Below are 21502 nucleotides of genomic sequence, written 5' to 3' on the forward strand. Positions count from 1 at the left end.
CTCTCCCATCAGCCATCTAAGCACTCTCTCCAAAGCTTCAGAATATCATACATGCCAGATCACCTGCAGGCCTGCAAAACCTTAACTGCAAAATGCTGGTGCACACAGGTACCATTGGCTCAATCTCCTCTCCAGGACTGGCCACCAACACATGTCACCACAATGCACGCTTGAGAAGGACATGCAGTAAGAACTGTTAATCCATGGCTTTGTTGCTAGTCTTGTGCAAACTGCTTGAAGTTTCAGCAGGACCAAAAGCTCCACTTGACATCAAAGCACATGCACCATCAGTCTCTGTCACTGCCGTTTAGATGAGGTATAAAATGTAGGGAAAGATACTTTTAGCCTAAGCCAATCCCTGAATCACTCAGCTTCAGATGACAGAACTGTTTAAGGCAGCTCAGAAGCCTCATCTTTGGTATTTACCTGTGGACCAAGATCTTTAACAAACCATCCGAATTTGCCTTCAGTAAAGCAACTGAATTCCTCCTTGTACAGACAAAATCCAGAAATCTGTGTGTAGTGGATGAGACTGAGTGGGAAGGAGCTGTAACAGTTCCACCCTTCTCCCAGACAAACTGCCATCACAAGCCGAGCTCCAGAGCGTTCCAGGACTGAAAGAAAAGCTTCAATCCACCTGCACATCTCTTCAGCCACAGCCTGTTTCTCTAACAGAATGCTCTCAGCTCATTCAGTCCTAATTGCCCCTTTGTTTCAGGAGGAGACACATTTTGCAGAATTAGGAAGCAATTAAGATCGATATCTAACAACCCACTTCAAGGGTGCCTTTGGTCCTCAAGCTCACCACACTCCCACTGTTCAGACTGCTGCATTTTCAGATTAAAGGGACAGAGGAAAGTCCTGTACTGTCATCTTCCCAACCTACTTTTGCTTCAGTCAGTGCTATAAAAAACCACCACACCCACACAAATCCAACATCTGTCACAGGCAAAAGAAATAAAGAAAGCCAAAAAGCCTGAGTAAATTGTATTGTTTCCTCACTTGCAAAATGCAGCCAAGTCTTCACTGCTGACCAGAAGTACCATGTTCTTAAATGCAGATTACTGCACAAAAGCAATGGTTTGCTACATACAGTTTCCTTTATGAAAGAGTTTATATTATATATAAAATTAAAACCAACCTCCTTTAAAGCCTGTGCTTATTTTAAGAAATTACAACTTTACTTTGAGTTAGTGAGTCTTCAGATAAACAGATTTAATTGTATACACAGTGGGAGAGGAAACATCTTACTTGCAGTTCAGTTTTATGCAGTGCCATACTGGGTATAATTTTCCATAAAACGTATTGAATTGAGTATAAAAGCTTTGCATTAATAATTTGTATTTCTTTTTGTTCTATGCAGTATCTGCACAGAGACCAATGTCTTAAATTTTATTACTCTATTCAGAATTGAAAAGCTGATTAAAAACTGAAAAGGCAGGAGAGTTTATTTTCCTTTTCCAGTGTCTAAACAACTCTGAAGCAGAAAAGAGATACCAATTTATTCAAAAATCTTGGAACTATTAAACCAAGTTTCTCAGTATGTGGAGACAGAGACACACCTGTATATATTAAGAAAAACAAGTATGTTATCTACAAGATCCATTTAGAGTCCATGTAGATAAAACTTGAAGGATTCTGAAATGAGTTAGATCCCCTCTGTGTTTCTACACATGTGGAATTTCTGAAAGTATTTTTTCCTAAATATTCAGTCCACAAGGATTCAAAATGTCAAAACTACTAAATTTGATTATGTTTCATATATAACGTATTGGAAACTGAATTACTGTTTCATCAACATTCTAATTCAAGCTTAAGGCAAGGCCCTTATACCAATGTCACCCTTCAAATACAGGATGAAATGAAATACAGTTGTATAGAGCTAACAATCCCTTCTGGCTGGCAAGAGTAAGAACCAAATTACACAGAAAGGTTGTATATTTAGCTGTAAATTAACTTTGAAGGATTATATCAACCAGTGAAGAAAAAATAATTTGCGAAAATACAAACAGAAAAAATGAAATGTTTCCACTTTTACCGTTTAAATTACTTAATCTGAAGTTGGTGATAAGGGCCAGGTCACATTCATTTAAAAGCACCTAAGAACAGGAAGATGAGATGGAAATTGTACCTGTCCTTGGTAAAACAGAAAACAGTGTGTAACTCATGCTCCAAGAAGTCACACGTGCATGTGAGTGTGACACACACAGCGACACCCTACAGAGCTGGAGGGGTGACACGTCACAGGGCCCAAGAGGAGCATCTTCATCAGTGAGGAGGAAACCTGGACCTTGCCATGTTCTGAAGAACCCAAACAGCACCTGGACACTGTGAAGCTTCTGCTAAGCTACAGGCAAATAAATTCTGGCTCAGTTTCTGAGCCAAGCCAAGCACCAGCTCTGCAGGGCCAGCGCAGCATTCCCGGCTGGAGCACACAGCTCCACACAGAGCCTGGGGACAGCTGTCCCAACAAAGCACCCAGAGCTTCTGCTCCCAAACCCAACCCCTGGGACACAGAGCTGAGAAAGGAGCGAGGGAGTGCCAGGTGCTGTCTAACACCACCACATGTAAGTGACATCCAGGCTGTTCACAAGGACTCGGGATGAATCCTCACGAGACACCACAACTGTCTCATGTAAGGGATCCCTACACAGAGAGAAAACGGCACATCTTCCCCAGGGACTCAAGCACTCTGAGTAAGAGCAGAGAAAAAAACCTTGTGCCATGTCAGAAGGAAAGACAAACCATATTCCAAACCATATCCAGGTTTGTTTAGGAAAAATTTACAGAGATGTAATAGTACAAGAAAACCTGGACATAAACTTACAGAATCAGAAAAGTTGATTACACAGCAAAGAACTATCTTGAGATCATCTCAAAGCAAGTTACTGGTAACTTTACTACCAGTTTGCTTTCAGAAAGCTGAATAGATTTGGTTAAATTAATTTACCATTTATAACCCCCAAAGGAAAAAACTAAACAACATCCCCTAATGGAATGCCAGATACTGGGGTATCTGGAATAAAAAAAAAGCTACTCGACCTAATTCTTCATATTACCAGTTTTTACAGCCCTCTCAGAGCTTAGTAAATACCCTCTACACTTGTTCAAGCACTATGTGTTTTCTGCCATATTGTTCTTTGGTGCTTGTTGGCATGCACTTCACAGGCTTTCATCATCATCACAAACTTTCTGACCATTCCCCTTTACCAATCATCTTGCACATACAAAATTCACAAATTTGGGGTTTTTTTGGTAGCAAATCTTACTGATACTTGACATATTGGTGTTCATCTCTCAAAAGTCATCCAAAGGCTCAGGAGAACTCCAGTATTTCACTTATTCAAACTGATGCAAAATACATGTTAGCTAAGCAGAACTTTAACTTTTTGATTTTAACATATTTCTGTAATGTATTCTAACATTAGTGTATGTACAAAGTGCTTCCAGGAAGTACGACTTCCAGCACTGCAGATCTGCAGTATATAAAAATACACCAGCCTGCTTTCAAGTACTCTCAAGACATTTTTATAGAGCTTTCTCACATTTCTTGAATCCTGAAGTTTATGACCACGTGACCAGAACTGGAGACTTCTCCACTGCAGATTACACAATCTCTCAAACTTACATTAGGCTGGCCTTCAGTTGCGACAGGAAGACCCCACAGGTCTTTTTCAACTGTTGATATTTGGGGTTGACATTTTTATTCAGTTTTGAGATCTACAGGTCACTGATTTTTCTGCTTATTTTACATGGTTTCAGCTGTTACAAAAAGCTTCATCCGTTTGTCTCGCACCTCATTGACTTTTTCTTCCTCTCCTTCCATCAGCACCTCTCACCTCCAGCTGCTTTCCAGCAACACTTCCTCCCTCTGAAAACACAATCTTTATTGCACCTCTCAGTTTGAATCATGATAGATGGTATTACTCTAACTATTCTTATTTTCACCTATCTTTTTGCTATCTGCAGAACAACTGATCAATTAGTTAGTAAAGCTCTTCCCACTACTTCAAATGTTTCAGCTTATATTTAATTCACTTCTGGCTACTTTTAGCCAAGTCAAATTATCTGCTGGTAACATCTGCTTCTAGCAGTTGTTTATTTCATCTAGGTTTGTCTTCTTTTTAAAGAAATTCATGTTGCCCATAGTCCTCTTATTTTGGTTAGTTTATTTGTAAAGAATTTTTGCAAGAAACAGCCTACTGGTTTACTTCACCCTCCTTCCCCAAGTTTCTCCTAGAGCAAGCTTGTAACTTCAGCAATCTGATCCCTTCCAGATTATCAGTATTATTTTAATTACTCCCTATTGCCAAGCTTGGGAAGGGGCTTTGCTTTCATAAAAAAGGACATATGATCATTGTTCAAATACAAGTGTATTGAAGAATGTTTCACCCAGACGAGTAAGCTTCTAGTAATTTATCTATCTATCTTTCTCCACAGACAATCCCCCTGTCATATCTTCTGACAATTGTACTCCTTGCTGAGTACCATGTTGGTACTTCCTGGGCCCTTGCAATGCAATTCCCAAGAGTGACAATGTCTGCATTTCAGTTACTTAAGAGTTTCTATCCAATTCCCTCCCCCAGCCACTTCTTGACACTCACTGACAATGGGTAGTGGAAAAAGCTTAGATGTAGCCAACAGACTCCCTGGTCAAGCATGTAAGGATTTTCATCTCCTAGATTACCTAGTGTGCATCCCCCCCCCTCAGCTAGCAAACCCCTAATTCCTGTTATCTATCAGTAAATCAATTCAAAATATTCATCTCCTTCACACTACAGGGCTGCACCTAGTTTTACCTTCTTGGCTACTTCAAGGTTAGAATTTCTATTTCTTCTTAGCCATTAGTCACAGAGCTAAAAATGTAGAAGCCTGGGAAAGTGCAGAAGTTACCATATGTAACAAGCAAGGAATCTTACCATAGGCTGCTATGCAGGTGTAGGTACATGCAGATTTAAAACAGGAAACAGCACACAGCGTACAGAATGTCACAGAGGCAAAACATGGAGTGAAGAAATAAAAAGCAGTTAATCTCTTAGTCTGTGTAAGTAGGTTTAGCTTGTCTAACAATGACTACTTACCCGTGATGAATGACAAACCATCCATGATACAGACAAACAAAAGCTTTAAGGGAATGGAGCTCCCATGGATCAGGAGGTTCAGATGGGGCTCTTTTGAGCAAACTCAGGTTTTGCCAATGAAATGTTCCCATTCCAATCTGTCTGCAGCTGATGATAATCAACCTGGCTCCAGTCACTGCCCTCTGAGGCATGTGCAAGCCACCATTTCACAGCTGGTAACTTCCTTAACGCTTGGGATAAAGGGGTTCTAAGGTGACTTATTACACTGTCTGTGCTGCAGGGCTCAGAGGCAATGTAAGGTACAGAACAGGGCTCAATTTCTCAATATGCTTCTTTTCCTTTCTCTCACTGAGCTTTCACTGATCAGTGAGAGTCATTCTCACTTACAAAAATAAATTCATTCCTTTAATTCCATGACAAAGAACAATATTGCATAAAGGAATTTAAGAATGTGGCAGGTAAATGAACTCCCTCTCTATGGACAAGAATTTGTCCCTTTATTTTCTCAAGCCTCTGACTGGTATTTCTCATCACAGCTGAGGCAGCTTTTATTTTACTTGGATCCCAGCTACTGTGGGAATTCTAGAAAGATGTGTTAGGCAAGAGGAAAGATATCTTTGATTTATGTCACTGAACAGGCAGAATATGTTTTTATCTCTGCTGAAGCTGTTTTACTCCATCATACTAAGTCTGCCATTCTGGAAACTCCAAATACTCATCTCTTTCCAAGAATTTCTTTCCTCTGTTTGGACTGCCTGAGAGCTACTGAAAATAGATTCTGAAACAATAGAATAGTCCAAAGTAGTCACAGCTATTTGCTACTATCTAAAAATGTGGTTACAAGAACAGGCACTGTTCTTTTAAATATCAGTTTTGGAGGATGCCTGCTTGAAAGATGTGTCTGTTATATAAAAAGGTCTGTGATAGAAACCACTCTTTACTCAGCCTTCCCAGCTGCAGCTAAGCTCAGAGATTTCTGTGAAGGTGTGCAATAGACACATATTTATTATTATTTGAGACATTTGTCTGGAATTGTCTGGAAACACCCATTCACAGCTATTATTCTGTAAACCATTTTAATCCTGAGTAAGGTCTGAAATCAAACTGTACCTTCGAATATTACAGGAACAGCTCCTGAAACAAACCCTTACTTTAGGGTCCCTGGTGACAAAAATCATTCTTGTCAGCTTACAGTGGCAAAGTACCACCATAGTCTGATGATTCCTAAATATTTGTGCCAATATGGATTAAGGTTTGTGGGGTCTTTCCCCAGCAAGTAAGTATTCACATGAAACAAACAAACCAGCTCTATCAAACAACAGCAATAAGGCACAGTAGAACTGCTGTTGCAATTACTGTTGCAGGCACACAGGGGGAGAATCCTAAAATAAAAGTAGAAACTGGGATCACATATACATAGAAAGACATAGAAAGCTGGGGAAAACATTCTCCACTCTGGCTAAACCATATGTTAGAGTAGTGATTGTCTTTCGAGTCTTTACTGCCTTATCAACAAAGCTTATTTCCCATCACCTGGAATTTTCTAAACCAATGCAAAAAGACAAATTACACACCTACCATCAACCATTTGGATAGCCCAGAAGCACTGCAGGATAATTAACAGTTCTTCAGGTCTGGCAAAAGAAGTAGAACACTTTATAGGACAGGGAGAGCTAGGTGAAGCAATGTGCTACTGAAGCCATAAATCTCTCTGAACATGACAATAACTGAGGACACTACTTGTGCCTTACAGATGCAACATCACCCACATGTACCAGAGAGAGAGAAACAGGCCTTAAACAAGTCACATGGAAAGAAAAGCTAAAACAGGGAAGTAAAAAAGAAAATCCTAAAACTGAAAATCCTAAAACCCACTCAGAAGATCACCTCATCCAGACTGCAGTTTCACAGTTTTGCGTCTACTCTGTGTTCCCTTGGTTTCAGCTTTTCTGAGCACATAATATTTCTGAAGTCTCCTTTTCTAGCCCACAGCAGCTGCCAGGTGCCATTTCCTCTGCAACTCCTTGTGTACCTCACTACAGAAGACAGTAGATTAACAAGGGAAACAGGGGATACTACTCAGCCAAGAAAGAGAAATAAGTAAGAATAAAGCAAGCTAACAACTAAAAGATGGTCAAAGATCTGTACCAATAACTCGGACACCAAACTTATCTTCACTAAATCTAACTGAAGGAGTATATCAGAACAGTGGCAAATACAGGAGGAAAAAGAGGAAGATCTTGCAGCCAGACTGAAAAATAGGAAACCCTTACCTATTTCCCTGTATGCTGAACACAGTTTTGCAAATACTTATGAGTAAGACTGCTGGTTATTGATGGACACATTTGGATACTCACCCAGTAGTGACATAATTCACAAAACTCACGGAAGTTCAAGGCAGGAACACCGGTATTTTTGGAGTAAAACACCCAACCAAAGAGCTTGCAAACAGACTCTTGTTAAGCATGTTACATCCTCACTTTCCCTCAGTGCATAGTAAGTACAGACCACAGAGCATCAACATTCATTAGCATTTGTTCTGTTCAACAAGGCTTGACAATTCTGGCCAAACCTAGGGAAAGACAGCCTCCCAGGGATCTCACTGGAAAGGCTGGTACAGCAGCAGAGAACAACCAGGCCACACTGGTGCTGTCCTCAAGCACTTCAAACAAACCCACAAACGTTCACTGCAGCAGGCCCATGCTCAAGCCACTGAGTCAGCCTGATCATTTAATTTGAGGGCAATTTATGTAGCAGATCAGTTGATCTTACAAGGTTGGTTAGAGATAGGAGGACTAACATAGATGTTTTGTTTCTTAAATTACAGAAGGAACTGAAAGATATCTGTAGACCAAACATCCCTGCTAGATTCATTTTACAGACTCTCAGTCTTTGCTTTTTGAAAAAGCTGTCATGGAGCCATCGCTGACATTTGTCAGAACTGACATCATGAGGCATCAAAATTTAAGGTTAAAAAAAAAGGAAGGCAGATCTTTTTCTCCACAGTTCTCATCTCTTAGCACAGATTTTAAAGCCATTTCATTGTGCATCATATGACTTCTGAGCAAGGTTTGCCTATAAGCCACCCATCTAAGTACTCATTATTTTGTATTTTCTGTACTGAGTACTCATTTTCTATCTTCTGTACAGGCCAAAAAAAGTATCCATGGACCCATGTAAGTCAGATTTAAAAACCCAAATATACATCAAGTCAAGGTGTGAAGAGGTAGGTGTCAAACAGATTAGTTTCTGCTTCACAAACCTTGACCAAAACGACACCAGATTCATGTTGATTCATATGCATTTCCCCCAACCACCACTTTCATGAAAGATCAAGAAAGCATCCTCTTTCAGCCAGAACAGGTTTTAGAGTATCTGTGAGAAGTTCCAACAAGTTTGAAATGTTACACCCAATTTTTCAAAAGCTAAATCACACAAACTAACTAGGCAAATACTAAACACATATGTGTGAGGATATGCACACAAACAAAAAAATCCTTCCAACAGGAAACCTCTCAACAGACAAGCAAACCAAAGAGATTCTGTCTTTATTCAGGAAAACCTCTATTCACTCTAGCTCAATGCTGGATGTTTTTACAGAGACAAAAGCTGTATTTCATAAACCTAAGACAAAAATAAACCTGAAGAAAAAGCATAGAACATTTGTGGGACCAAGAGCAAGGGGCTTAGTTTATGTTTGGCTAGATATGCGTACATTGAATTGAATTTGGGTTCATAAGTGTTGCTTATATTAAAACTAAATCTCTCCCACTAAAGAAACTTGGTTGTAACCATCCCTAAAAGGTGCTGTCTAGGAAACATGTACAGACCCCAGAAAGAGAGACCATAAAAAGCAGCAGTTATGCAGTACCAACTAATCACTCTTAGCTTGCAAATCAATCCAGGAGCAGCTTTGTTTGAACACTCCATCAGCTTCACAGAAAAGCTTTTAGCACACTTAGATTCTGCCTGGGGCCACCTCTATTTGTAAGACAGAAAGTGTCCCCAGTCACATCTGATGGATGGCAGATCCCTTATCTCTGTTAGGTACCTGGTGTTACAGCCTGGAACCACTGACTGCCTTGCACAAACACAAATCTCCCTTAAGTCAACACTTACCAGTCGTTTTGCAAAGCAGTGCCCTGACAGCTTCTAGTTAATCATTGTACAATGCAAGACCTATTTCTGCTACAAACTATTTTTAGAGATTTTGTAAAGAAAATATGAATACTAAAATATAGTGAAAGTGAATGAAAACAGTGGAAGTGGAGATAGAAATAGTAAATATTGCTCAGGGCAAGGACTGGATGGCTAGGATGCAGAATGGAAGGAGGGAGCAATAATCTTTCCTCCGTCTTCACTGCTTCCCAAGAAATTCTATTCTTCTAATCTATTCAATCCAGGGATAGAAACAGTGACCAATGATTGCCAAAGAATGCCAATACTTCAACTGCAACCTTGTAGCACACTCAGTGGCCAGGAAAGCACACTTCACACCCAAACCAGAACTACTGCTTTATCTTCAGAATTACAGGGAAATCATAATAACAACAACTACTCCCTGCAAAGAAAGTTACTCTTTCCTGAGTCCTGCTCTCCAGTCTCCTAACTAGAAAGTATGAGTTCTAACCTAGCAACAGGAAGATTCAGAGATAGAAAAGGTAGCACATATCCAGCTTTCCACACAGTGGGGAAAAACCCACCAAAGTATTACCTTCTGGCATTCTCTGGAAAAAGGTGAAGTCAGCTTTTCTCACAGGAGATACAAATGTATGATTTACCAGAACACAGACACCAAAGAGCTAAGAATAATGCATTTTAAATCTTTAGGGAATTGAGGCATGAGGTTTTTGCCTGTCCAAGAAAACCTCCAGAACACCTGACACCCACAAAGTAACAAACTCATTCCATGGAATTTTAATTCTCACTTTTCTATAGTGAGCCTTCTGTGCTACTGTGTATGCTACCAGCTGCACCCCGAGGAGCACTTACTGCAGTTCTGAGCTCTTCTGTCAAGTTGCCAGAGGTGAAACAGCCGATCAGAAGAGGAAAACCAACACATCCCAGTGCAAACCTACAGCCCTCTTCAAAAGTCTTTAAACCTTTTGCTGTGTAGAAATACCATGCAGCTTCACTGCATTAGTCACAAGCTGTCTCTTCATGATAAATTAATGATAAATTATGTCCAAATATGAGAATTGGAGTTGAAAAAAAGGAAAGCCTCAAGCACTACTGTCTATATTGGGGGTTGAAAAAAAGCAGAACAGAAAGCAAAGCTTCTGATCAAGACTGAATACTAAAGGAAATGAATAAATAAACTATTATTTGGTTTACTGTGCGTTAGTTTAGATTGTGTTAGTTTACAGTGCACAAAGTTACTCTTCACACAGGTTCTGCACCAGACAATCTTAGTCTACACTGACAGTAAAGTGATCTATTTCATATTAGATGAAGCCAAATGAGGCCTCTGTACTTTCTGGGTAATAAATGAACACATGTAGAGGGCTAATAGCTACTCTAGAACACTCAGATCACTTATGTTTCTCACCTGATCTTCTTCTTCATCCTCCTCATCTTCTGCCAGCCGCTGCCGGCCCACTTCATAGAGCCTGCACACCGTGTCCATGTTCATGGCATCCATGCTGCCCTGGTTCTGCAGGGGAGATGCCCACATGGAAGTTAACCCCAGGAACTGAGCTCAGCTGTCATATTCAATGCTACATCTGGCCTCAATCACAACAACATTTCCAAAATCCTTCCCTCCCATTTACCAGCAGCACTACAATTAGCAGTAAAAATGAGTCTCTTTGGTTTCAAGACCTGCCATGTTCCCTGAAGTAACATTTCCAATGACTCAAATAAAATTTTCTTAGTCTCACAACCCTTGTCATCTCCAACTTCAGTAGTTAAACATGGAATTTGCCCTGCTACAAATCCTTGGCTTGCTTTGGTGGTCTATAGGGATCAGCAGGTCACAGAGTATAAAGCTAACAGGACTTTTACATTACTCACTACACGAGCATAATCAGGCTTCAAGAGACTGGGTTCTGACAACATATTATGGAGCAAAGAACTGCATCCCTAACAAACCAGAAGTTTAGCTCAGTAATTTTTGCTTCAAATCCTTAGCTTCTGTGATTTTTCTAGGAAGACAAATGTAAAAGGAACAGTAAGAGTGATTCACAGAAAAGCTCTGTGGGAAGCCCCCGGAAGATTGCATTTCTCAGTTATTTGATACAGTGCACATTTTAATTTGCAATAGGAAATTATTGCTATAAATAAGAAAAAAACCACATTTTTCTTTACGTTCATGAGAAGGAAAATCTATGTACATTTTGAAGTGGCAAGAGTTTGAAGAAGAGAAGCAAATGTGTTTGGAAATTTAAGGAATAAGAGGCAGCAAAACAAAACTGCAGGGGGTGCAGAATAAAAAACAAACAGCATCTCTAGCACCATCAAAACACCACCACTGCTTAAGACATGAATTTAACAGCAGGAACTCCAGAAAAGAAACAAGCAGTGCATTCAAACCACAGCTAGAGAGACCAGGGTTTATTTTAGCAGCTTTACCTCAATGACAGCCAGATAGCAGTCCTTGCTGTCTGTGCACAGGTCAAAGATATTCCGCTTTACATCTATGGTAGCTGGAAAACAGCACAGAACAAACTCGGTAGTTAACTGCAGGTTACTTAATGCTCACTGAAAAAGAAGTGTCTAAAACCAATAATACAGTTTTGGGACAAGAAAAAACAGCTGAAACTAGTGAAATGAACGTTTGTAGTAATAAAGAATAGAAACGTTGGAGACCATTGTAAAAAACAGCCACGTAAGCTCTTAACCTGCTCTGCACAGAGCCTCCTCCCTTGATAATACATTTACTGGTTTCCCTAGCACCATAAACAACACATCATCCTTCAGAATAGATGGCAACAAAGGGACTGAGTTGTGACCTATGCCTCCCTTCAACAGCAAAAGCCACATTTGTACATGTCCACAGCAGCAATTAGCTTAGCTCCATGAGCTAAAAAAAGAGCCCCGTGTGAAATGAGAGCAATGCCATCCTGGCCAAGTGACCTACTGTCTCAGATTATGCCTTACTTGGGAAGAAGAGAGGAAATAAAGCCAGAACTGCTGAACAGGAGCAAGGAAGGCAGTCACACACTGAATGGAGTATGATACTGAAAATTATGTCAGTGTTAAACCCAACTCCTGTGCTTCCTCCAGAACAGGATGCAGCAGTTTGTATTCTCACATGTGCAAAGAGAGAAGGGAATGTTACTAAGCAAACTTTCAAAGAATCTTCAAAGCTCCAGACAAAGCTATTGGTGCCTCTCTTACTCTTACCTATAGGTTTATAATCAGTTGCATTAAATGTCCTGAAAGAAGAGCCAAAGGGACTTCTCATTCTCTCCTCCAGAAGGTCATCCTCATCATCCGCCTGCAACATAGCTGAACCAAGGAAAGATTATTCCAAAAATCTGCCTTCCATTAGTTGCTACCATTAATCAACTTCAGATCAAATGAGACTCTGACATGAATTTTCTTTATATTTAATAGCTTGGCAAGACCCATTTAATATCTACTCTTCCAGAGATGCCTTTATTGATACTACAGATCGTCAAAACTTAATACAGAGGACAAAATTATTTTCTCAAGCATCACTGGATCTGCCATTATACAATAGGTTGCTTTTCAATCTCTACAAATTAGTTGTGATATTGCTGATGTTACAGAAAACTGTCTTTGTCAGCAATACACGTAGCATGAACATCCTGGAAAAAATCCAGCTCACACATGCCAGCAAGGCCTAGAGTTACAGAGTCTCTGAAGCTTCCCATTTCACTGAACAAGCATCTACTTATCTCACAAGAGGTGACCCAGGAGAGTTAGGGGAGAAGCCCTACCTCCATACATCACTGTGCCAGTATAGTTGAAGACCACACGACACTGATCCAGTGCAGGTACTGTGTGCAACAAATGGAAAGTTCGGAGGTCCCACTGAAAAAAACACAGGCTAAGGAGCAACAAACAATGGAAAATTTCTATTTCCTTTTCAATGGAGTGACAAAGAACTGGCTAACTGTGTTCAAGAAACCTCATTGCCTCTGTCTTGCAAATATGATTAAAGCAGAGGTGGACACTTGCTCTACAATTCCATTCCACACGTTCAAAATAAGAAAGCTCTTACTCAAAATGCCATTCCTAGACGTGAGAAGTGACTGCAGTACCTTCAAGGCTGATCTTGTTAAGACATGGGAAGAGCTGAGGTCCTGTGGAGTGTTATCAGATAAGAAAATCTCTCTTGCTCTCACTCTCTATTAAGTATTTTCTCCAGACTGCGTCAGAGGCAGAATCTGGATTTAAATTAGCTGCCTAACAGTCCCTACTCTTCCTTGATTCACAGATAGAAACTCTTGTTACCACACAGAAGACCATTACAAACAGCTCCTTGTCCATCCACAGCAGCTCTTGAGGTCCCAGTACCAGTTAGCACAGTGGCCCAAAGGATACAATTTCAGTGTTGACTATGACCTCCAGCCCATTGGGATGGAAAACACCACTGATAGTCATGTTGAATTTGTCAAACTTGTGGATGGCTTGTGCTGATCTGACATCCCAGAGGACACCATCATTTAGGACAAGGTCGTCAGTGGGGTTAAAGGTGGCACAGTTCTTCTTGTAGTTGTTGGCAAGATCTGGGTTAAACAGAGTCAATAGCTTGTTGCCAGTCTGAATATCATAGATCTTTTAGATTAAAAAGAAAAAGAAAGATTAGTCACAATTTGTAATATATCTGTGCCTAAAATCTTCCCCTTCCTAGATAGTTTACAGAATCACCCCATTCTCCATTTCAAGTGACAGCATTCCATAAATAACCTTTCCTACCAGCTCTTTAATAGTTTTTCACAGCTGGAACCAAGCCTCACAACAAGTTTTGGCCAGTGCTTGGCTTACTGCAGGTTCATTGACACATTTCACTACTATCAGGAAGAGTTCCAAATAAAATAACCTCACTATAAGGAGTGGACTGGGAAGCTGCAATCACAAGGTACCACTAAGCCAGAAACTATTTCAGAAATGGAACTGCTTTCAGAGCAGATGGTATTTACAAACATTAAAACTCCAAAGCACACAGTGAGGGGAAAAAAGCCAGAAACTATAGAAAATGAGTTAAAATTCTTGGCATTTACACAGAAAGGCAAATTTCAGCTTTGGCACAAGAAACTTTTGGAATATAAAAATGCCTTTAAACTAGTACAAAGGGTTTGTGATCATATCCTCAGATAAATCTGATCTGTAACATCCCTCAGAGCCTAGCTCTTGTTCAAACTTGCAGAGGAAAATATTCTCTAGAACTGGAAAACAAATCCATTTACCAGATAAACACAATAAACAAACTTCCAGCTAAATCCAAGCTGAAAACTGGGCAGGAATGGAGAGTTTACTTAAACAAATCAGAGTAACATGTGAAATTATAAATAATTTGAATAAATTATATTTCATGGAAATTTTTATGCAAATTCTCTTTTAAGAGAGACGGGGCCTATAACAAATGCAAATTAGCACTGCAAAGCAGCAGAAGGTCTCTGAAGCCTTGTATGTCCACCTTGCAAGAATTCATGCAAAGCACTACAACAATACTCTCTGAAGATACAGTGGTAAAGTTAAATAACCCAAAAGTAAGCTGCAAATTTGTGGGGGGCAAAAGGAGGACATTTCTAATAGGTCATTTCCACAGCTGCTGACTGAGCTACTGTTCACAGTGGAACTTTATTATTATTACTAAAGAGGAATGCTAAGAAAGCAACTGCAGAGGAAAACAAAATCCTGCATGATCTCTCTCAAATGAATAAAACAAAGCAGACTCTAAAATTGCCCAGGATACTTGCCCAGAGGCAACACACTGCTTGTGATGGTCAAGTTTATACCCTCAGGAACAGGGAGAAGTTACTTGACATTTTCAAAGCTTTCCTCTGAAGCTCATCAGTTACTCAGAGCACTCACATCAATTAACAGCCATCCTATGGAGAATTGTATTTCTGCCAGAGAAATATAATTCACAGCCATGAGCTTTCCTGGTACTTACATGGGCAATGTCTCCCTTTGTGCCAATGACCCTGTCCTGAGAGTGCTTGCTGAACTCCACATAGTGGTCATCAGGGAAGGAATGCCTGCAGATAGAGTCAGTAAAGAAGTCAAGGAATCGCAGATCTACATGACCCAAACAACCCCAACAGCTCCAGCACAGGTTTCAACAACCGAGAAAAGATGTAGAAAACCCTCTCCTTTACCACTGACCACATCATACTGCAGTAGCAAATTCAGACCTGCCAGAAATATCACATTTTGGAGAAGTCAGCAGTGGATGGCATCATGAACATTGAAATGTGCAGCCTGAGGGAGCTAAACCTTTCCTCTGAAGAAAAGCCTCTTGCTGACCCCACGCAGGTTACACACAAAACAGTTACTTTAGTTGTTTGCAACTAAAGTAGACAACGATCAAACCTTTTAAAATGAAGAGTTTTCCTTCCAGTTCTTTTATGGGAAGGAACGATTGTAGATACTGCAACAGATTTTAAAGAGTTTGCAGTCCAGGTCTGACAATTTCACCATGCAAACCATCGTGCTAGTCAAATTCTGAACTGGCTACAGAAAGATCACGAAGGTCATTTACAAGCATAAGAATAAAAACACAAACATGTTTCTTTGCCTTCAGGAGTAACAGATCACTAAAGTCACTATCTCGTGTGAAACAGGACTTCAGGTAGATCTTAGTTAGAATTTGCTCTGTACCAAATGAAGTACAGAAATTACCAACATAAGAAAGGGATCACATTTTGTTTTTCACAAGAGACATTTTGAGATCTGTGCTATTCTGTTCTAGAGTTTATTCCTGCATCAGATGGTTCTTTCAACTGCAGCACACCCCACAACTGAATCAGTGTACCTACTTCATATCAAAGACAGATTTCATTCCCCACAATGCAGACAGAGGCTGGCTCCATGTAGCAGATGTCAGCAATAAAGACCCATCCTGAATTTCCAGATTGGCGTAGAGGAAAGGAAAAGAACACCAGGGAAAACAGAGGTTATCATTTTACCTGTACACTTTTACTGACAAGATCAATTTAGAAACTGCAGAGCAGACACTTTTGTGCTTAATACTACTCCTACAGGGATTAAATCCAAGTATCTAATACTGTGTACAACAAAGAGCCCAAAGTAGACAAACTTTACAGGTAAGAATAGGAACAATCTATGATGTTAATAGCAGATAAAATCAGGATAATCCATGGCTGAATTCTGATGCCCTGTGAGGGGAGTCCATTCTGCTTATAAATCTTTTCTTTCTTCCTAGAATCATCCCCTGAAAGGTTTCTTTCTCCAGCGAAGATATCTAAACTCTGATATCTTATCTTACACATAAATAAATGTGTAATAGTCAGTCTAAGCATTTTTCCACTTGCAGACATAACATATTAATTTCTTAAGAAGGCACACAGCCACTGTCTATGTTCTTTATTACCTTGGGAAGAAAAAACCCTAAATGTAGAACTCCTAAGAGCAACAACACGCAACTATTACAAGTACTTCAACAACAGGCACTGCAGGCCAGCCAGTAGGTGCATTTCAGATGCACGAGCCCAGATGGGCCCAAAACATCCCAGGGCCTAGGCAGTGAGAACTGCTACAGATCAGAGCAGGTCTGTGGTTCCTTACCCTGGATGGCTCAAGGTGCGTGATGGCAGAGTTATGGCAGTTGTAACTGGCCTCTTCCTGTCCACTGAACACGTTATAGAGTTTCAACTGCCCCGTGCAAGTACCCAGCATTAAGAATCGTTCTCTTGCAGAAAATGCACAACAGGTAAAGCCACTCTCATCCTCATTTGCTTCCCTGAACACAGAAATTGGACGGAACCTAGAGAAGGCAAAAATAAATGGTTAACCCAAAGGAGAGAAGCAAAACCGAAATGCTGTGTGATATTAAATCCAGCCCTTAAAAGATTACACAGGTACACTTTATAACCTTCTTCTAGAGTAAACCAAGTCAGTTTGAAGACTAGTGCTTGAGTACTACAACAGTGTTTGCAAACTTTCAGGGTTTGTTTTCCACTATGTGGTACTTCTGTTAAAGCACATCATTAAGCTGAAGCACTTGGACTCCATCTTCAAAGCTGGATTGATGGAAAACCTGTAATGTCAACACCTGGGTAAGTACAGAGAGCTAGCAAAAAAAATTCCTAACAGTTCTGAAACACTTAGCAGAAGAAGATGTCACATGAGCTAAACAACATCCTGGCATCATAACTTCCCACAGGGACACTGCTTTCACTGGGAAGATGCTCTCATGAACATGTCACCTTTGTTTTCATAAACTTTACATCACCTTCCAGTTTAACCTCAGGAAAGGCCACTGGTGGTGCTGGTGATTCAGTTGCAAGAACAAAATACAGATTTCACTGTCCTGCATCTATCAGCCAACCATCCTCAAGGCTATGTTACACTCTCATAAAATTGGTGCTGCATACTCACCTTCCAAAGGAGAACAAAGAGTTACCAGCTTCATTAGTCAATGTTGCTACTGAAAATAAAGTGTGCTTTGTGTACTAAGGTTTGGCACTAAGGACAACACAAATAGAACAACTCCTAAAAATGCCTTTCAAGGATCTCTCACTATCACTGTGAATGAAAACTCTTTTGTCTCCAAGGATACTCCATCGTGGGACTGCACAGCCTGAATCCAGGTAAGGCTTTTTGACACAGGGTATATCCTGAGAGAGATCACAACACAGTTTTCTTCCTTACCTGCTAAATATAAGGTGTCTATCAAAGCAGCCACCATCCACCCCTCCGTACTTCGGAAAGGCTGCCCTGCGGGTCAGCCGTGAGGTAAAGTTAGTGGGCGCCTGGCGCCTCTGTTTTGGCTCAGGACACTGGTGGGGAGTAAAGAGAGAAAAAGGGGGACAGGTGGCAACAGGGTTCTTGCAGCGGGCGTGCTGCTCCCTAAGGTACTCTGTGATTATACTGTCCAGCGTGGGTGGGGAAGGAAGGTGTCTGTCCAGCTGCTTTTTGATAGCTGGGCTCTGGCTGTAGGCGCCATGGTCCGACTTTTGTCGCAACACTCTGATTTTCCGGCCGTTGCAGGGAGACGGCCTCTCCCTGACAAAGCTAATCCTGCCAATCAGAGGAGAGTTGCTGGCGTAAGAAGGGCCTGGAAGGGCAGGTGGACCTTGGGATGCAGACGGTCTCGCCTGAGCATGGACAGAGGTGGCAGTGGAACCTACAGCAGTGTGGCTACTCAAACGGGCCGAGATGCCGTTAGCTATGCGAGGAGTGCGAGGCAGAGTCACCGGAGAGGCAGCGGCTGCAACAGGGGTGAAGGCAGAAGAGTGAGACGCTGCAGTCATGGGCAGGTCAGCCTCTTTCGTAAGGACAGATGCCGTTTCCCCGAGGCCCTTAGAGATGAGGTGGTTCCGAATCAGCAGCAGCAGCTCCTTCTCAGGAAAAGTGATCCTCGACTGGGCCACCACGTCGGCCTTCTGCAGCCGCGCCAGCGAGACATCCGTGCCGATGAGCAGGGGCTTCCCCGAGACGCGCTCGATGAGCTCGGCAGCGTACTTGCAGAACTTCACGTGCTCGCTGCGCTTGTCCTGCAGCACCGGCTCCTTCATCAGCTGCTGGATCTGGCAGCTGCTGAACAGGGGCAGCTTGCTGATGATCTGCCGGACGGTGCTGCTGCGCGACAGCCCCACCAGGGCTTTGCAGGCCAGGGCCCGGATCTGATCCGCGTCGGTGATCGGCATCTTCACAGACAGCAACGACAGCAGCACCTTGATGCCGTTGTTGGACTGCACCACGTTCCACATCTTGGCTAACGTGTGCTCGCTGCTCTTGGGGGCCTGAGGAAGCTTTCGACGAGGAGTCCCGGAGATGAATTTCCCAATGCTGGAGATCCGGTTATCTGGGCCACACACACAGTTGATGATGATCTGAAGGGCTGATTTCTGAATCTCAGCATCATGGATGAAAAACTCACCCTCAGCAACGCCAAGGATGATACTAATACCTAGTAAGAGAAAAAAATAGTTTCTTTATTACTCCAAAACGTATCTTACACAAGTTGATCAGACAAGTAAGGGAGTCTTCCAACAAATCTGAAGAAAATAGGTACTTCCCTTAATTCCAGAAATTCCTGAAGTTCTGCTAACTAGTCTAAGACATTCTTCTACCTCCCTAGCAAAATATTCTCCTGCTCTGCTGGTACTCCACCTCATCATCAGTAGGTAGTGTCACACAATCTCTTAGACGTGGTGATCAAGCACAGCCCAGGAGTAAAAATCTAAAGTATCTGGACAGAGTAAGATGCACAACATGCTCTGATTCCTACCGCATAGAGCAACTCTTGTACAAACACCAACAAGGCAAACACTAAGAGGAAGAAAGGGGATCAAGTCATTGAGGACAAAATAATCATATCACAACTTCCAAAAGGAATCAGGAAAAAAAAACAACTTTAGGGCGACTTTTTTTCCCCACAGAATTCCTGTTAGTTTCACGTCTGCTTCAGAATATCAAAACCCTCACAGAACTGGTGTTTGCTTAGAGACGTTTTGTGCAAAAGGAATTAACTTTTGCCTACATCTAGTATTCTGCCTGCCTTTATTTTTATTTTCTTATAAAGAAAAGTGTGGCTCCAGTTAAAGTAGAAGCCTTGGATCTGATCCAGGCACATCTCACTCATGTACATGCTGAACCTGGAGGTAACCAGTTAGAGCATAACTCACGCAGCAATAATTGTTCCTCTCCCTTAGTCTCAAATGCCATATCCTCAGGAGACCTACATTTCTGAGAAACTGAGGAAACCTAATAGTCCCATTACAAAAGTAATATTTGCCTTCACCTGTATTTAATGAGCTCTTGAAAACAAGTGCAAGAGAAAGACCTGCCTCTAAATTTGTAACCCAACCACAGTGCTAATCATGACACAATTTTAACCACAGTGCACTCTCCCATTTATTTGCATCCTTGACAGTAACTGAGTACATGAATTACTTTAACCCTTGTCTCACTGTGGGTGAGGAACAGCCAGCCAAAACCCATGTAGCAAGAGACAACTGATAAATGTGTGAGTCATTAGGGCCATATTCTGCTTACCCACAGTGGAAACAGTAGATCCAGCTTCATCTAACACATCCACAGGTTCTGCCAGTTGCAACTGGATTTTAGGTACTACAGTCAAGATGGCCAGTACATCCAAAGCATATCGTACTGTGTCATTCCTGGAAGACAGCAACAGAAGAACTCCTTAGAATTGCATGTACAGAGTTGTTTCAATAACATAAAATAGTATCCAATTTAATCTAGTCCAAGAAATGGAAGTAAATCAGTCACATCTGCTGCATTTGATGGTGCCTTTTGATTTTAGAATGAAAAGGGCTGGTCTCTATAGAAGGCAGTGTTCACATGCACACCACTGCCTGCAGTCTGCCAACATTTATCCCACATGGCTCACAGGCTCCTAAAAACATAGTAGCTCTGCATTTATAAAAATAAGAATGCTAGGACTTACTAACGAAACCATTCTAAATTTAGCACTAAATGTAATCTAACTCTACATCTTAGCTGGGAAACACTGCTGTCCAAAATACTCTGTCACTCTGTCAATTAACTAGGAATGAAGTTTTTCTGAAGTCAAGGGAAACTGTTCAGCAGTAAACCAGACAACTCTGACAGTCAAAAGGACACCAACTTAGACTCCAGCTTAACAAAGATGGAGGTGTGTGGAAGGTGAAAAGGGATCTCTCTTCAGCAAGAGGTGAGAGAGCAGAAAAATGCAAAAAAGAGATTTTTAACCTGTGTGGAAAGGTAGGAGTTAATCCAGATAGCAATTAGGAAACAGCTGCAGAAGGAAAGAAACAGGAGAACACAAACTACCCAGGCAGGAGAGTGCAATCTGAGAGTGGGAGGGAGGCAGGGAACTGCAGAAGCAAAACAGATTTCAAAGGCTTTCAATTAAAGTTAGGCAAGGAGCTCCTGTAGGCAGCAGAAATAAGGAGGGAGTCCTGGCCCACCTCATTCCAGGATTAAGATATGTCTTGATTTCACCCTCTTTTTGGATCATTTTCTAGCCTTTCTCTAAGGTAAACAAATTTTGAGACAGATAGAAAGAGGCACAGAACTGTGATGAAGCTTTTCTGAGAAATCAGTGTCATACTAATCAAAGGCCTGAGGCATTCTGGCCTTTCAGAAATTTCTTGACATCCCTCTCTCTACCTTAAAATTTTAGTCCTGCTTTCCCCAGATTTAGCTTTGATAATCACTGTGTGGCCACAGCACAGGCCCTAACAGCACTAACCAGCATGTGCCTGTTTTAAACACCATCAGGGTAGAAAATCTGGAAATGCAGTGTCCTGCCCAAG

The 21502-nt window shown here is 41.3% G+C and overlaps 1 protein-coding gene across 3 annotated transcripts in view; it reads right to left on the minus strand.

Moving 5' to 3' along the window:
* DCAF1 (DDB1 and CUL4 associated factor 1) overlaps positions 1 to 21502 on the minus strand; it is a 47795-nt gene that overhangs the window by 4878 nt on the left and 21415 nt on the right. For 2 of the 3 annotated variants that reach the window (XM_038149113.1, XM_038149111.1), the window contains exons 13-22: positions 20238 to 20362; positions 17889 to 19149; positions 16803 to 17001; positions 16034 to 16116; positions 15169 to 15253; positions 13593 to 13826; positions 12986 to 13079; positions 12426 to 12530; positions 11652 to 11725; positions 10630 to 10734 (exon numbers count right to left, since the gene is read on the minus strand). In XM_038149113.1, coding sequence (XP_038005041.1) covers positions 10630 to 10734; positions 11652 to 11725; positions 12426 to 12530; positions 12986 to 13079; positions 13593 to 13826; positions 15169 to 15253; positions 16034 to 16116; positions 16803 to 17001; positions 17889 to 19149; positions 20238 to 20362 — 2365 coding nt within the window. Of the gene's footprint in view, positions 1 to 6659; positions 6716 to 10629; positions 10735 to 11651; positions 11726 to 12425; positions 12531 to 12985; positions 13080 to 13592; positions 13827 to 15168; positions 15254 to 16033; positions 16117 to 16802; positions 17002 to 17888; positions 19150 to 20237; positions 20363 to 21502 lie in introns of all 3 variants that reach the window. The other variant, XR_005258383.1, reaches the window with a different exon arrangement.

This window comes from Motacilla alba, chromosome 12, assembly GCF_015832195.1.
Source record: "Motacilla alba alba isolate MOTALB_02 chromosome 12, Motacilla_alba_V1.0_pri, whole genome shotgun sequence".
In the NCBI taxonomy this organism is placed as follows: domain Eukaryota; kingdom Metazoa; phylum Chordata; class Aves; order Passeriformes; family Motacillidae; genus Motacilla; species Motacilla alba.